Source organism: Rana temporaria, chromosome 11 (genome assembly GCF_905171775.1).
Source record: "Rana temporaria chromosome 11, aRanTem1.1, whole genome shotgun sequence".
NCBI lineage: Eukaryota > Metazoa > Chordata > Amphibia > Anura > Ranidae > Rana > Rana temporaria.
Genome location: NC_053499.1, coordinates 47,956,042 through 47,974,141, shown reverse-complemented (window position 1 = coordinate 47,974,141; position 18,100 = coordinate 47,956,042). Strand labels below are relative to the sequence as shown.

General features: G+C 44.9%; 1 protein-coding gene across 1 annotated transcript in view; it reads right to left on the bottom strand.

Moving 5' to 3' along the window:
- LOC120916789 (mucin-5B-like) overlaps nucleotides 1-13,331 on the bottom strand; it is a gene marked incomplete at its 3' end in the record, with an annotated part of 138,153 nt that extends 124,822 nt beyond the window's left edge. The window contains exons 1-6 of the mRNA XM_040327726.1: nucleotides 13,278-13,331; nucleotides 10,941-11,081; nucleotides 9,039-9,165; nucleotides 4,549-4,713; nucleotides 3,978-4,112; nucleotides 1,531-1,776 (exon numbers count right to left, since the gene is read on the bottom strand). Of these exons, the coding sequence (XP_040183660.1) occupies nucleotides 1,531-1,776; nucleotides 3,978-4,112; nucleotides 4,549-4,713; nucleotides 9,039-9,165; nucleotides 10,941-11,081; nucleotides 13,278-13,331 (868 nt within the window). The remainder of the gene's footprint in view (nucleotides 1-1,530; nucleotides 1,777-3,977; nucleotides 4,113-4,548; nucleotides 4,714-9,038; nucleotides 9,166-10,940; nucleotides 11,082-13,277) is intronic.
- Between the last annotated feature and the right edge of the window lie 4,769 nt (nucleotides 13,332-18,100).

Here is an 18,100-nt window from a genome sequence, read left to right as displayed (position 1 = left end):
GGAGCAGTATATTTCTTGCTGATTGGAATGTCTCCCTTTTTTTTATTTGTGTAGTGATGTTGACCTGTTTACTATGCAAGTTGCTGCCAAAAGACTCAATGGGTTTGTTAAAGTGATACTAAAGGGTATTATTTCTTTCTTTAAAAAAAAAATCATACTTACCTGCTGATCTTCTGTATAATTTCTGCAGTCTCTGACCATTTCCTGTAGCATGTACCCAGTCTCTGACCATCTCCTGTAGCATGCACGCAGTCTCTGACCATCTCCTGTAGCATGCACGCAGCCTCTGACCATCTCCTGTAGCATGCACGCAGCCTCTGACCATCTCCTGTAGCATCCACGCAGTCTCTGACCATCTCCTGTAGCATGCATGCAGTCTCTGACCATCTCCTGTAGCATGCATGCAGTCTCTGACCATCTCCTGTAGCATGCACGCAGCCTCTGACCATCTCCTGTAGCATGCACGCAGCCTCTGACCATCTCCTGTAGCATGCACGCAGCCTCTGACCATCTCCTGTACTATGTCTGCAGTCTCTGACCATCTCCTATACTATGTCTGCTGTCTCTGACCATCTCCTGTACTATGCCCAAAGTCTCTGATCATCTCCTGTACCACGTCTGCAGTCTCTGATCCATCTCCTTTAGTATTTTGGGGGGAGAGCCATGCGCACTTGCGCTGCAATCGTGATGCATCGTGATGCATCGTGGAATCGAACCGAATCGTGTACTTGATAATCGTAATCGCATCGATTCGTGAGACCGGTGAAGATGCGCAGCCCTATTACCCAGTGTGCTGTGAACGAAATATATCGTCCCTGCCCATGCTTGCTGGACTACGTGTCAGAGTAAGGTAGATTTTACGGCTGACTGCCTTGCCCAACGATGCCAGAACATTCCCTTCCATGTGATAGTAGAGAGATGGAACTGCCTTACATGAAAAGTAGTAGCGACTGGGAACCAGCCATTGTGGTACAGCACATTGTGCAAATTTACGGAAGGGGGCAGAATTTACCAGGCTGAAAATCAGAAGTTGGAGAGCCAACAGCTTTGACATGCTTGCATTGAGGCACTGGGCATGTGGGAGGCAGGGAGTGGGACTGTTTTATTTTTCTATTGCAGAAGATGGGGCAGAGAAATTTGCTGGCTACAGTCTACAGCTGGTGGTGTGCTGCTGGCAGATGAGCTGCTAGGACCTTGGACACCCTGTGCTATACCATCATCCCTTCCAATGGAGACTGCTGAAAGGCAATGACTTGGTAACGCAGGGGCAGACTGAAGTGGGTAAGGAGGAGGAGGAAGGACAGATTTGTGCCCCTTTTGTGTGGCTTTTAGGTGCTCTTGCCAATGGGCTGAGTGGTTGTACGTTAAATGCCTTGTTAGGCATGTGGTACCCAAATGGTTGGCGTTTTTTGCAATGTTTGATGTGCCTGTTGCAGATGCGCTGAAAAACAGCTGCAGAATGTGATGGAATAGGGCAGCTGCTCTCTACTCTATCTTGATGTCGACCTCCTTGGGGTTGTGCCACTTCACCTTCAGTTTCCTCCTTTGCTCTATCTGGCACCCAAGTCGCATCATCATCATCTCCATCTCCTCTATCTTCATCATTACCACTGGAGACAACTTGGCAATACGCTGCAACTTGGGGAACATGAATGCCAATTTGTCTACCAGTGTTCCTCCCTCTCTCTAGGCTCATCTTGCTGTCATCCTCAACCTCCGAACCAGCATCTGAATCCAGTAATGGCTGGGCAACATCAAGGAGGAAGTGGCTGATGCCTGTGGTCAAATAACTCAGCTGACTCCTCAATGGCTGAGGTTAGGGCTATGGCAGGAATAGATGTGGACAAGGATGCTGGTTTATCCACTCTGGCAACTGCAGGGGACTGCACACTTGTATCTGCTTTTGTGACAGAGGATGCAGAGGATGACAAAGGTTTAGTAAGCCAGTCCACCACCTCCTCTGCATGCTGTGGCTGGATAGCATGGGCAAACTCACTAAACAGAGGAAATGATGCCTTGCCTGAGAACTGACCACCACCACGTCCACATTTGCCTGTGGACACTTGTTGCTGGCCCCCTTACAGTGCCAAGGGAACGTCTGCCTCTCCTTGTTGTCCTCCCAGACATTATTGGGAGGGAGGGAGCGGTGCTTATAAGCAAATGTAAAGGAGAAGTTGAAATCTTTACGTAGATGCTCTTTAATTAATGTAAAGAGGTGTTTGGTGCACTTTAATTTGAGTACTCACATTACACAGACACACTCCACACATGCAATATAATATACTGCAGTATAATGCGCCAAACATACAGTGATGCACATAACTATATGGCGTTAAACTGGCAGTAACGCACACAGAAGTAAATGGCGTTAAACTGGCAGTAATGCAATCAAATAGACAGTGTTCAACAATCACTACACTGACGCTATCTGAACTGTCCCTACTCTAGCTATACACTAATGTCAAGATTACTGACACGGTCTCACTACACTACACTGAAACTATTTGAGCTGTCCCTACTCTACACCAATGTATGTATAAATGACAAGGTCTCACTACACTACAGGGAAACTATCTGAGCTGTCCCTACTCTAGCTGCACACTATGCAAAGATGAATGATGGTCCTCTTCACTACACTCACACTATCCCTAGACTGACACTAAACTAATATTCTACACTGACAATTGAAGCAAAATAGCACAGTATAGAACACTAACTAATAGCACTGAACAGAGCCCTGTTCTATCTCTCTCCACACCAAAATTACACTGATAATGGCTGCAATTGCAAGAATACTTTTATACTGGGGGCGGGAATGAGCCATGATTGGATAAAGTCATGATGGCAGTGTCCAATCATGACTGACAGTGCTCTGTGCCCTGATTGGCTGAAGCTTTCACTGCTTCAACCAATCAGGCCTTGCAATGCACTGTTCAGCTCCGCAATGCATTGTGTGGTTCAGGGGGCGAACTAACGATTGAACATCCCGGAAGTTCGGCTGTTTCACTCACCCCCCCTTTCCTGTCATGCCAGACTGCATGCCCGGATAAGAGTCTGGCATGGTTTCTTTTTTTTATTTTGACATGGGATTTCCCTCCAAATCCATACCAGACCCAAAGGCCTGGTATGGACTGGGGCGACCCCACGCCATTTTTTTCTTTATTGTTTTTCATTTTAAATGGGATTTTAATCTTTTTTTTTTTCTTTAGAAATGTCACTTTTACTTAACTACTAGCCTGCTCCTGCAGGCTCATCTACACTGCTAGACCAGTCTCCACACAGCCTCTTCTTCCCTATGTATTGGTGGTCTAATGTATTCTAATGACATTAAGACTGATGCAGGGACAATAGCCCATTACTGGGCTTTTTGTCCCCTAGACATCACATGCAGCTAATTCTTATAGGTCATACCTCTTTATAGTGTGTACTTGTCTCAATCCAGAGCACAAAGTGTCATTCCTTTCTGCTCCAGCACACATCTTGTAATTGACAGCTTCAGCTATGTTCCTCTGTGCTTGGTGAAGGGGGTGTGTCCCTTCCCTCCAATCACCTCCCACTGAGCTGTAACTTCAATTCCCTGCTCTCTGCTTTCTGAAATCTTAGACAAACTGTATACTTTGAACAGATGTAGAAAAGAGATTGCTGCAGATAAAGAGGTACAACTTTTGTAGACGTATTTGTTTCGTTTGTGTTATCACTTATGGCTAGTCACTAGTGGGTATATGTAAGGGTTTATAACCACTTTAAAGGAGAATTGTGGAATTTAACATACATATTCATGTGGCTGCAGCATCGATCAGATGCTGAAGCTTCCCCCCCCCCCACCGGCTCTAAGACTGAGAACCGAGTGATCACGTGATCACTGACACTCAGTTCTTAGCCTTCACTGAGCTGAAGCAGTGATGGTCAGTCACCAGCTCTCTACTCTCCAGTGCTCACTGGATTGCCGGGCTGTGGAGAGGAAACGAGCAGCTAACTCTGGATGGATCCTGACATTAAAGTCAGGATCTTTGCACAGCCTGAACCAGCCTGAACCAGCTCTGTGCTGTCAGCAGATAGCAGGCCCACTGCCAGTTGAATCTGGGTGACAGGAGTGCAGAAATAAGTGCACTCTGTGACCCAGAAAAGAAGTATGGCCAAACAAGCTTTAAGGCTAAAGCCCCATACACACTATCAGTTTTCCTGATGGTTTTCTCTTCAGGTTTACCAAAACCATCTAATATGAGGTCAAACCTTAAGCGTTTCAATTTGAATGCAATCAGGCAGGTCCTTGTACTACATGGTTTTGGTAAACCTGAAGAGAAAACCAGCAGGAAAACCGATAGTGTGTATGGGGCTTAACACTGCAATGTGCACCAGTCTTAACACAGACCCAGTGAGTGTTTTCTAGTCACAAAAGAACCAATTTATACTCCCTGATCAGGACTAAGCCACCAATCTTGGAATCAAATACATACCACTCTACGCCATTTCGATAAATCCTTTCTCCCGGGTTGTGGTAGAATCCAGCATGATAACATGGACAATGGCTGGCGGCAACACATTCACCTTTCTCATTCATGTACAAATCTTGGTTACAGACGCAGCCTTCGGTGGGGACAAATGACAACAAGCAGGATTCGTCTGCTTCACTCAAAGCCATGCAGGTGGGCTGGCATGTATCTACATTGTACTGGAAGTTCATTGTAGTTGGACATTCTTTTACATATTTATCTGAAAGGAAGAAGAACTGTTGATGTTGCTTATCAAATAAATGAATGTGACATATTGAAGGATTTTAAATGAGGCAATATCTCTAGACATACAGTACACCGTATAGAAATATCCCATTTAAATCCAGACTACTGCAGACAGGAATTGACTGTTCTTTTTTTGTTCTGCCTGACACACATCAAATAGGAAGTACAGAGATTTTTCCTCCATCATAAGGTCAAAGACAGCCATTAAATCCTGAAAAAGATTGTGGCCGGGATTCAGAAAGAACTTACGCCGACGTATCTATTGATACGTGGCGTAAGTTCAAGAATGCGCCGTCGTATCTATGCGCTGTATTAAGGAAACAAGATACGCCTGAATTTTGCCAAGATACGACCGACGTAAGTCTCCTACGCTGTCGTATCTTGGGTGCATATTTACGCTGGCCGCTAGGGGCGCTTCCGTAGATTTACGTGTCAAATATGTAAATTAGCTAGATACGCCGATTCACAAATGTACTTGTACCCGTCGCAGTAAGCTACGCCATTTGCGTAAGGCGTACGTCTGGCGTAACTTTACCCCTCATAAAGCAGGGGTAAGTCATGTTAAGGTATTGACCTCGGAAACGTCGGAACAGCTGTCGTATTTTACGTTGTTTACGTAAGTCGTACGTGAATGGGGATGGGCGTAGGTTACGTTCACGTCGTATGAATGGAGCCGGTGTATCTTAGGGAGTCAATTCGACGTGATTTTGAGCATTGTATTCTGTGCATCTGGTTCGGCCATGCATTTACATTGGGTCACGCTTCATTATAATACTACACGCCCACTGCCTTGCTACTTTGAATTAGGCAGGCTTCCGCCGGCCATTTTACGTTACGCCGGCGCAAGAAAGGGAGCAAGTGCTTTGTGAATACAGTACGAGCCTCTCCAAGTTACGTTGCCGTAGCGCATATGAGATGCGCTACGCCTATCTAAAGATGCGCCGATCTCTCTGAATCCGGGCCTCTAAGTTTCCCTGACTCTACATAAAATGAATTGCTTCCAGGTCCTCAACTGGGACTTCAAATAGGAATTGAGAAACATTTCCTGCACTTCCTGTCTTCATATACACAAGCAGTGAGTAGAAATTTGCCAAATTAGGCTGTAGATGGCAATACATGTTCACATAGGTACTAACTTTTGTTTTGGCTCCAGAAAGGTTTTTTTGTTTGTTTGTTTAATGCATGCCGTGTAGGGTGACCACGTGTCCCGGTTTGCCCGGGATCGTCCCGTAATTTACATTTTTGTCCCGTGTCCCGGGAGCCTTCAAACCGGGACAATGGAGAGTCCCGGAATCAACTGCCTGCCAGTCTGCAACACTCATGCCGCTGCTGCCGCAGTGCTGCTGTAATTTAATTCATTCTAAATCACTGGTTGCTACGGCCGCTCCGCTTGGCGTGTAGCAACCAGTGACGTCACCATGTCCCGCTCTCTCTGCGGCTCCGACTCCACCCCACCTCCTCCTCCTCCAGCCGCGGTTCTTGCAGCAGAGAGAGCAGCGCAGCAGCCAGCAGCATCGATTCGTTACAGGGCAGGCAACTGTCTCGAGTCACTCACCGTCACCTACCAGTATCGCGGCAGTGGCACAGACCAAGACCTCCTCCACCTCCTCTGAGTCCTGACCTCGGCTCCCGCTAGTGAGTCCCGCCGGCGCCGCGACTCCCGCTGCAAGCCTGTGACATCTCTCAGTCTCCGACCGAGTCTCCCACCGTCCGACGGTCACAGTGCAGTGCAGACACATCTCCGCCGGTCTGACCTCCTCTACAGCCCAGTGGCCCCGGCAGCAGTGGCATCTTAAGAGCATTATAGGCCCCCGGGCAATACAGTGCACTGGGGCCCTGTCTACACAATCGTGCACGAGAATTTACTGACAAAAATCATGAAATTTACTGGCAGAACCACATTTTTATTACTGGCACTGCAAAAAAAGTACCTAAAATTACAGTTTTACAAATTTCTTCATTGACATGAAGGTTAGGTTACTATAACCCAGCCTGCTCAGAGTTTCCTCTTACATCAGAGTCTTCAGGATTCCCCCTTACAGTGAAAGGGAACTCTTATGTAAAGGGGAACGCTGCAGATCATGATGTAAGGGGGAACTCTGATGTGGAGGGGGGCTCTGGTGACCAGAGACCACCTTATATCAGAGTTCACTGCTTTCTCTTTACATAAGAGTTCCCACTTACATCAGGGTCCTTGAATTGTAAGGGGGAATCCTGCAGACTCTGGTGTAAAGGGGAACACCAGGAACTCTGATGTGGGGGGCACTCTGGTGACCAGAGACCACCTTCCGTAGAGTAAATACACTAAGGGGGGGGTCACTAATATTTTTGTATTCACTTCCCCCTTACATCAGAAACCACCCGCCCCTTAGACTGGACTGGCGGCGCTATCACTGACCTCCTCTCAGGTGCAACATGCACGGCTCAGTCAGATGGCTCCAGCTTGGCTGCTCTGGTTTTATCCTACTGTCTCCTCATGTCTGAAATCTCCCGTGACCCCCATCCCGGTGGCGCTCCCACTCTTGACTCCTCTTCAGACTCTTCCTCAGAGACTGTAGACACGATACAGTTCTACAGTTCTGACCCGCTGCTCTCCACCATTTTTTACTGGGGTCGCTGGGCAGCCGATGGGGACCCCCCAGACAAGTGGGGCCCCTGGGCAACTGCCCAGCGTGCCCAATGGAAAAGACAGCCCTGCCCGGCAGGCTCCTCCCGGCTCCCGCCCGAGCGGCCCGATTCACTGCCTGCCAGACGCCAGTGCCTCCTCGAGTCCTGACTGGAAAGAGAACACCGGCGCCAACCCTGGCTGAAGAGTGAAGACTGCCCTGCCCTGCTCCACCACCACCAGTGACCACTCCATCTCCATTATATGACTCCAAAAGGTGAGCAAATAGGGGCAATTGACACTGGGTGGCAGCATCTGATGGGGCACAGTAGCGACAATCTATGGGCACACTGGCATTTGATGGCGCACAGTAGCGACAATTTATGGGCACACTGGCATTTGATGGACTGTGCCCCATCAAATGCCAGTGTGCCCATGAATTGTCGCTACTGTGCCCCCCATCAGATGCTGCCAGTGTGCCCATGAATTGTCTCTACTGTGCCCCATCAAATGCCAGTGTGCCCATAAATTGTTGCTACTGTGCCCCATCAAATGCCAGTGTGCCCATAAATTGTTGCTACTGTGCCCCATCAAATGCCAGTGTGCCCATGAATTGTCGCTACTGTGCCCCCCATCAGATGCTGCCAGTGTGGCCATGAAGTGTCGCTACTGTGCCTAGCAACAATTTATGGGCACACTGGCATTTGATGGGGCACAGTAGCGACAATTCATGGGCACACTGGCAGCATCTGATGGGGGCACAGTAGCGACAATTCATGGGCACACTGGCATTTGATGGGGCACAATAGCGACAATTCATGGGCACACTGGCAGCATTTGATGGGGCACAATAGCGACAATTCATGGGCACACTGGCAGCATCTGATGGGGGCACAGTAGCGACAATTCACGGGCACACTGGCAGCATCTGATCTGATGGGCACAGTAGCGGCAATTGATAGGCACACTGGCAGCATCTGATGAGGCACAGTTTGCGACAATTCATGGGCACACTGGCAGCATCTGATGGTGGCACAGTAGCGACAATTCATGGGCACACTGGCAGCATCTGATGGGGGCACAGTAGCGACAATTCATGGGCACACTGGCAGCATCTGATGGAGCACAGTAGCGACAATTGATGGGCACACTGGCAGCATCTGATGGAGCACAGTAGTGACAATTAATCGGCAGCATCAGATGGGGCACAGCAACAATTGCTGGACACACTGGCAGCATTTGATGGGGCACAGTAGCACAGTAGTGGCATTTGATGGGGAACAGTGGCAGCATTTGATGGGGCCTAGGGCCCTCTTTTGATCTTGCACACGGGCCCGCTGATTTCATGATACGCCTCTGCCCCCAAAATACGCAAAAAAAATGTAAAAAAACATATATTTTTTAGGGGGGGGGGGGGGTGTCCCTGAATGGCATTTTGGAAATGTGGTCACCCTAATGCCGTGGCGCTTGTTAATGCATTACTGCATTGCAACAGAATGCATTGTTGTGATTGGGCCCTGAAGATAAACCAGGATCTACCCACACATCCTTCTCCCCTTACTATATGAAGGGATAACCATAAGTGTACTGGCTACCCTTGTGTGCCATTTGCCTGTAAGGATGGTAAACTTGTCATAACACAGCATAATAAAGTTTGCAGGCTTTTGAAAAAAATACAAATGCCTGGATCTTACCACAAATATGTTCTCTCCAGTTTTGAAGCCTGATTCCACGCTCAGTACACGCTCGGATGTAGTTTGAAAATACTGCACATAAACAGTCTTCTGATCTCTTGCACAAACAGGCATCATACAAGCATCTCTACAAGAAAGAAACATTGCAAACTGGACCATGAAAGGCAAATATATTTGTTTATACTAAACAGAAATTTAACACAATACAGACTTTATTTCCAAGGTAACATGGGCCAGATTTGGAACAGGCATGGCTGATAACTTTTAGTGAAGCAGAGGCTGAAAATATATAAAAAAAGGCTTTTGATGGCACATTTAAAGTGATAGCAAGGGCATGTTGTTGTTTTTTTAAATACGGTAACAAGCACGTTATACTCACATGTTCTTTGTAGTTTTTTTGCATGGATAAGCCTGGATCCTCCTTCTTTATGGTCCTCCGCTGGTGCTCCTCGCACCTCCCTCTTGCCAAGTGCCCCCACAGCAAGCAGCTTGCTGTGGGGGCACCCGAGCAGGTGTGCTCCTGAGCCCCTGCTCTGTGTGTCCATTCACACAAAGAGCCACAGATCGGCCCTATCCCTCCCTCTTCTGCACAGGCTACGTCCAGGACAGTGATCATGTTGTTGCTACTTTTGTAAGATAATATCTGGATTTACAGAGTCATTTAGAGTACGCAAAATGGGTTTACATACTTTGGGGCTATTGAGTATTATATTTAAATTACAATTTTTATGTCTGGAGTTTAGTTTTAAAGGTACATTTGTACAGATGTCCACAAACATAACAATCTTAATCACTGGACCTACTGTATATAAATAACAGATTGTACATTTATGATTAATGTGTGGTCCTTAATGGCATGTGTGCTGACCATCAATATAGTGCTAAAAAAACAAAAAAAACATCCATATAATGTTATTTTTGTACTTTTTGTTATTATAGAAGTAAATTACACATCAACATAAAAAAAAAAAAAAAAATAAAGAATTTGGCTGCACTAACGATGACCTACAGTAGGTGTCTCATGTCTAAGAGGGTGAATACTTTAGTCAGTTATTTTATGGGTAAAGTTTGTCTATATTTTAACATGGAGACTATCTATTTCAAATAAAAATGCATGCAGGCATCTTCCTTTTCAATAAATGTGATTATATATCAGACAGGAGGCTCATATCTTATGCATTAATCTTTACTCGCCTCCTGTCTTCATATAATCAATATTTTCTGTCACAAGCTAGGAAAATCTCAAATTATATCTGTATGATCTGTAACATTGAATTATATATATATATATATATATATATATATATATATATATATATATATATATATATATATATATATATACACAGTATGTGCAGTATGCACATACATACAATATATATTTATATAAAATGCATCCGGAAAGTATTTATAGAGCTTCACTTTTTCCACATTTTGTTATGCTACAGCCTTATTCCAAAATGGATTCAATTCATTATTTTTCTTAAAGTTCTACAAACAATACCCCATAATGATAATGTGAAAGAAGTTTGTTTGAAATCTTTGCAAATTTATTAAAAATAAAAAAACTCAAGCACCCGAGCAACCTTCTGTGTTCACTAAGCAGCAGGGCAGCCACTCAGCACAGGACCCAGAAGCCGGATGACAGCTTCCACAGGGATTGGCAAGTATGGCAAATGCATACTTAAAGTGATCAAACTGGACCAATGTAACTATGCAAAAATAGCCATACCTGGAATTCAGCTTTAAAAACGTGTTACAAACCAACATTTTTGTTGAATTTGAAAGAATTTACAAAACTGATGCATCTCATACTTATTTTTGATTAGGAGATGATTTTCGTTCATTTAATTTGATTAATTAAAAGATTGGTAGAGTAATCGATTGATTAATAAACAGTACCTCATAATAAACTGTTGGATTAACTACAGAGTGACAAGCTGAGAAAACTTCATTTCCGGAATTCAGCTTGGAGCACCAGTCATGTGCATACGATTCTGTGTGTAAAATGACAGTGTTGTTACAGTTATGAATATAATGATGCTATGAAGGAATACAGATTTTAGAGTATCTATAGACACACTTTTTTTTGTTGTTGTTAGTTTTGGATAGATTAGGGAGGGTTTTGAACCTATGTCAGGGTTTTATTGCTTTCTGTGTTCCCAGCAAGGATATTTACTCTCTCTGTTTGTCCTGGTAGGCATTGTCAGTGGGATAGAAAGTGTTGGGACATCTAAAATGATACTACTACTTTAATACAGTAGAGACAGACCCTGGTCATTGTCAAAAATTCTGCATACCATAAAATTCCCACTTGGGTGTAAATATAGTCAAACATAACTCCAAGATGATGGGTCTCATGCACATGTGAGAAGCATATAGTGTATTAACTATTAGCATAACAACATTTTATATATACTCCAGTACATTTTTATTTGATCAAAAATGCCACTAAAAACATTTGAAAATGGCACCATGCTTATTGCAGGGCTCTGCCTATAGGGAATGTATCAATAGTATCTAATATGGTATATCAGCCACAATAGTCATCTAATATAGTAGGTATATGTCACACTAAATATCATACACTTGTCCCAGGCTGTCTATCATCAAAATTACAACATATCTACCTGTATGTAAACTTGTATCCAAATATCTCTATTTAGGATTTGATGTGACTATTGATTCCAGGAACAATGTGATATTTCTAGTGATCGCTGCTGTTGAGGGTTCTTGCTGGGATGAGCACACAGAATTCCAAATAGGATTTTTTTAAATTCACCTCTGAACCATAAGATGCAATTTACTTGATAATATATGTAATCACAGTATCCCAATTAAGGATATTTATCCCAAACTAGATGTATATTAATGTGACCAGGGTAGCATGGACTTGACAAGTATGTACTGTATAACATGTGGCTCACCTACAGTAAATGTCTGAATTTAACCGCTCAAATATGGTAAAGTTCAGAAATGTATAGCACATTATATACATGCATAGAATATTATACTGGCTAAGCATGGTTGTACAAAGTTCAAATGTGATCTTGTTAAGCGGATAAAAAACATCTACCAAATACATGAGGTAAATCAGTTGGGTGCAGTGCAGACAAGTAGGACCCCTAGCGGTGCAGGCAGTCCTACAGAAACATTAATTGTAAAGATGGGTTCTAATTATACACAATTGCATCAAATGAATGAAAAATAATGATAAAATGTCTTAAATCGGTCAAACTGGCTGATAATGATGGTCTTGTATTTATTTAAAGGATTTGTGCACAAGTAGAACTAATCTTAATTTATTTTCTTTAGAACTTCATGTATGTCATTTATGTAGGACTGCCTACACCATGGGTCTTTAAAACTACGGCCCTCCAGTTGTTCAGGAACTACAATTCTCATCATGTCTAGTCATGTCTGTGAATGCCAGTGTGTTACAATGCCTTGTGTGTAGTTCTACAACAGCTGGAGGGCCATAGTTTGAGGATCCCTGGCCTACACTGTCATGGGTCCTTCTTGTAAGCACTGCACCCTGTGGATTGCCTAATATGTTTGGTGAAGGTTTTAGATCCATGCAATGAGATCATATTTGTGTAGCGCTACCCGCGCAGGAGCCGCTGGTTGTTTGTGGGATCGGCGTATTGAGTTACCTTGCAGGGTGTCTAGGGGTGATGCTAGTGAGTTGAGGCAATGAGCGAAGGTCCAGTCATCAATTGGATTTTTCAATGCTTTATTCCAAGGCCCAACATGGCCAACATCAACATAAGACAAGGACAGGAAAGGTTGATGAAGCATAAGAGTAACTTTAGTATCAGGCCTTGGATGTGAAAAAGAGCAGTCCTGCTCTTTTTAATAGAGAGATCAGTTCATCGCCACTCTAGCCAGAGTGGGTAAAGTGCCCCGGACAGACTTCTGTCACAAGCCTGGCAGCCGAAGTGTCACTTGTGAATCGCTGGGAGGAACAGACCTCTGCCACAGGCCTGACTCTGGATCTCTGCCACAGGCCTAGCGATTCAGGGTGCAATAATTGGATTCAGCGAATCCTCCCAGTAAATTTCAGTTAAGGTCACCGGTTGACAGCTGCAATATACCTGTCAGTATCGTGGTGACCAGATCCCCGATGGTGTGTTCAGGCCTCCTGGATAACCTCTCTCTGGGTTCTCCCTGAACCGATCCCCCACCACACAGCTCTCAGCTTAGGATCCTCTTAGCAAAGGTTGGGACCCAGCAGGTCACTGGGGCCCCTTTCATCATCAGGATGAGCTCCGCAACTCCGGCCAGGTAGGACATGGTGGCGGGGTCCATGGATGCGCGCACCCTGAAGGTGGATGCCACACCTGGAACTCGGACCCCGCGAAGAGAACACAAATCAATGGCGTTTGCCACAGATATACCCCCTCCCCAGCATGCCCAGCGAGGAAAAACTCTTTTAATTGGCTGCTGGGGAAAAGTGGCTCCTTCAGAACCCCTCTAGCGACAACTGTCGCCCAGGGGTGGGATCACTCCCCTGGAACGCAGACTGACCTACAAGACAGTTCTGAAAAGACAGCAGCCCTGCAATTTAACAAATTGTGAATGGGAGCAAAATAACTCTCCCATTCCCCACTAACTTTAGCGTAGTGCCCATACTGAAAGTAAGGGGGCGCTTCATTTGAAATATGTACATCCATAATTAGCCAGGACATTACTCAATGCATATATATTATGTATGTACTACAAAGTCCTGGGGCCAGATTCAGAACGGAGATACAACGGCGTATCTCCGGATACGCTGTCGTATCTCTGAGTGCGGGCCATCGTATCTATGCGACTGATTCAGAGAATCAGTTACGCATAAATTTCCCGAAGATCCGACCGGTGTAAGTGTCTTACACCGTCGTATCTTAGGCTGCATATTTACGCTGGCCGCTAGGTGGCGCTTCCGTATAGTTACGCAATGCATATGCTAATTAGGTATTTACGCCGATTCAGAAACGTACGTCCGGCCGGCGCATTTTTTTATGTCGTTTACGTTAGGCTTTTTCCAGCGTTAAGTTACCACTGCTATATGAGGCGTAGCTAATGTTAAGTATGGATGTCGTTCCCGCGTCGAGTTTTTACGTCGTTTGCGTAAGTCGTTCGCGAATAGGGCTGTATGTAAGTTACGTTCATGTATAAAGCAATGACGACTTGCGACGTAATTTCGAGCATGCGCACTGGGATTTTTTCACGAACGGCGCATGCGCCGTTCGTAAAAAACGTCAAATACGCGGGGTCACAGTTAATATACATAAAACACGCCCACATTATCCCCATTTGAATTAGGCGGGCTTACGCCGGACCAAATAAGCTACGCCGCCGTAACTAAGGGCACAAGTTCTTTCTGCATACGCAACTTGCGCCCTAAGTTACGGCGGCGTACCATATCTGCGATACGTTACGCCCGCCCATAGATAGGCTATTCTATCTGAATCCGGCCTCTGGACTTTACCATATGAGAGCTGTTGATATCAGACATTTGTATGGATGAGTCACATGCTATAGGGAGCACACTTGTCAAATCAATGCTACTCTAGCCACATGGATGTTATACATCTTTGCACATAAGATTGCAATAAGCAGTCCTAATTGGGAAACTGTGATTAGATATAGTATCAAGTAAACTGCATCTTATGATTCAGAAGTGAACTTTAAAATTCATATTTGGAGTTCTGTGCTCTAATCCCAACAAGAACTTTAGATCTGGTGTAAGGGGTGCTGTGGTTGCACATCTGGTGTAAGGGGGGCTGTGGTTGCACATCTGATGTAAGGGGTGCTGTGGTTGCACATCTGGTGTAAAGAGTGCTGTGGTTGCACATCTGATGTAAGGGGTGCTGTGGTTGCACCTCTGGTGTAAGGGGGGCTGTGGATGCACATCTGATGTAAGGGGTGCTGTGGTTGCACATCTGGTGTAAGGGGTGCTGTGGTTGCACATGTGGTGTAAAGAGTGCTGTGGTTGCACATCTAATGTAAGGGGTGCTGTGGTTGCACATCTGATGTAAGGGGTGCTGTGGTTGCACATCTGATGTAAGGGGTGCTGTGGTTGCACATCTGATGTAAGGGGTGCTGTGGTTGCACATCTGATGTAAGGGGTGCTGTGGTTGCACATCTGATGTAAGGGGTGCTGTGGTTGCACATCTGATGTAAGGGGTGCTGTGGTTGCACATCTGGTGTAAGGGGTGCTGTGGTTGCACATCTGGTGTAAGGGGTGCTGTGGTTGCACACCTAGTGTAAGGGGTGCTGTGGTTGCACATCTGGTGTAAAGAGTGCTGTGGTTGCACCTCTGGTGTAAGGGGTGCTGTGGTTGCACATCTGATGTAAGGGGTGCTGTGGTTGCACATCTGGTGTAAGGGGTGCTGTGGTTGCACCTCTGGTGTAAGGGGGGCTGTGGTTGCATTTCTGATGTAAGGGGTGCTGTGGTTGCACATCTGGTGTAAGGGGTGCTGTTGTTGCACATCTAATGTAATGGGTGCTGTGGTTGCACATCTGGTGTAAAGGGTGCTGTGGTTGGACATCTGATGTAAGGGGTGCTGTGGTTGCACATCTGGTGTAAGGGGTGCTGTGGTTGCACATCTGATGTAAGGGGGGCTGTGGTGGCGACATCTGATGTAAGGGGGCTGCAGTGGGGACACCTGATGTAAGGGGCTATTCTGATAGAGACACCTTATGTAACTTGTTCTATTGTCTTTTACTTGAAATATGGATGAGATTAACCTACTTTTACATTATATTAGAGAGCAATTCGGACCTCAGCTGGAAGAAATTTTTATCAACTGGGCCTCCTTGAATTTTCGTTTATTACCCCAGTTCTAGGTGGACAATTTCTGTGTTGCAGGAATGGGCACAAAATTGTGTGCATTCTTGCAATGTAAAAAAAACACACACAACCTTTTTGCAGGTGTGCAGTTGTGCCTTTAAATCTTAATGGCACTACCACACCTCTTGCTTTTGTGCTCATTCATCTGCAGCAAAACGTATGGTAACAAAATGGAAAGCGTTTTGGTGCAGCACAATTTAAAAAAAAGGTTATACAGGCTTTACATCTATTTTTATTACATTTTGTTTTGTAAACTATAAAAAAAAAAATCAGCGCAGCGCTACAGTGTTTGGGTTTGGCTTGATGGAAAGATGGCAACTCTCATTGGCCTGTGCAAAAAGTAGTGCTTGCGCTACTTTTAATCAAACTGCATGGTACTGTGGTACCATGCCATTTGGTGCCTGCAGATACACTGCTTTTGCAATCTGCATTTGGGGTGCCGTTAACAAGAGATTGGCACCTGCATGCAGATTGCAAGGGCACCTACAATGCATGGAACGTGCATTTCCCACACAGCGTTATGGTGTGAACCAGCCCTCAATAGGCATATTTTTATACAGTACATATAAAAAGTCAGGTTTCTGTGATGTAAAAAAGAGACAAAGATCAATCATTTCAGAACTTTTTCCACCTTTAATGTGACCTATAAACTGTACAACTCAATTGAACAACAAACTGAAATCTTTTAGGTGGAGGGAAGTAAAAATAAAAAATAAATATATTATGGTTGCATAAGTGTGCACACCCTTAACCACTTAACCCCCGGACCATATTGGTGCCCAAAGACCAGAGCACTTTTTGCGATTCGGCACTGCGTCGCTTTAACTGACAATTGCGCAGTCGTGCGACGTGGCTCCCAAACAAAATTTTCCCCACAAATAGAGCTTTTTTTTGGTGGTATTTGATCACCTCTGCGGTTTTTAGTTTTTGCGCTATAAACAAAAATAGAGCGACAATTTTGAAAAAAATGAATATTTTTTACTTTTTGCTGTAATAAATATCCCCCAAAAATATATAAAAAAACTTTTTTTTCCCTTAATTTAGGCCGATACATATTCTTCTACATATGTTTCGTAAAAAAAAAAAATCGCAATAAGCCTTTGATTGGTTTGCGCAAATGTTATAGCGTTTACAAAATAGGGGGTATTTTTATGGCATTTTATTAATATTTTTTATTACTAGTAATAGAGGCGATCAGCGTTTTTTTTTTTTTCGGTACTGGGACATTATGGCGGACACTTTTGACACATTTTTGGGACCATTGGCATTTTTATAGCGATCAGTGCTATACAAATGCATTGGATTACTATAAAAATGCCACTGGCAGTGAAGGGGTTAATACTAGGGGGCGGGGAAGGGGTTAAGTATGTCCCTGGGTGTGTTCTATCTGTAGGGGGGGTAGCCTCACTAGGGGAAATCACTGATCTTCTGTTCATACATTGTATGAACAGAAGATCAGCATTCCCCCCCTGACAGGACCGGGAGCTGTGTGTTTACACACACAGCTCCCGGTCCCCGCTCTGTAACGAGCAATCGCGGGTGCCCGGCGGCGATCGCGACCGCCGGGCACGCACACGGGAGTCGGGGGCGAGCCGACTTGCCGCCGTAATATGACGGTGGGCAGTCGGCAAGCACCTTTTGATGTTATTACAGCATCTTTTTGGGTATGAGTCTATCAGCATGGCACATCTTGACTTGGCAATATTTGCCCACTCTTCTTTGCAAAAACACTCCAAATCTGTCAGATTGCGAGGACATATCCTGTGCACGGCCCTCTTCAGATCGCCCCACAGATTTTCAATTGGATTCAGGTCCGGGCTCTGGCTGGGCCATTTCAAAACTTTAATCTACTTCTGGTGAAGCCATTCCTTTGTTGATTTGGGTTATTGTCATGCTAAAAGATAATGTTCCTCTTCAGGTTCAGCTTTCTAGCAGAAGCCTGAAGGTTTTGTGCCAATATTGACTAGTATATTGACTAAGGCCCCTGTTCCAGATGAAGAAAAATGGCCCCAAAGCATGATGCTGCCACCACCATGCTTCAGAGTGGGTATGGTGTTCTTTTGGTGATGTGCAGTGTTGTTTTTGCGCCAAACATATCTTTTGGAATTGTGGCCAAAAAAGTTCAACCTTGGTTTCATGAGACAATAATACATTTTCCCACACGCTTTTGGGAGACTTCAGATGTGTTTTTGTAAAATTTAGCCAGGTTGGGATGTTTTTCTTC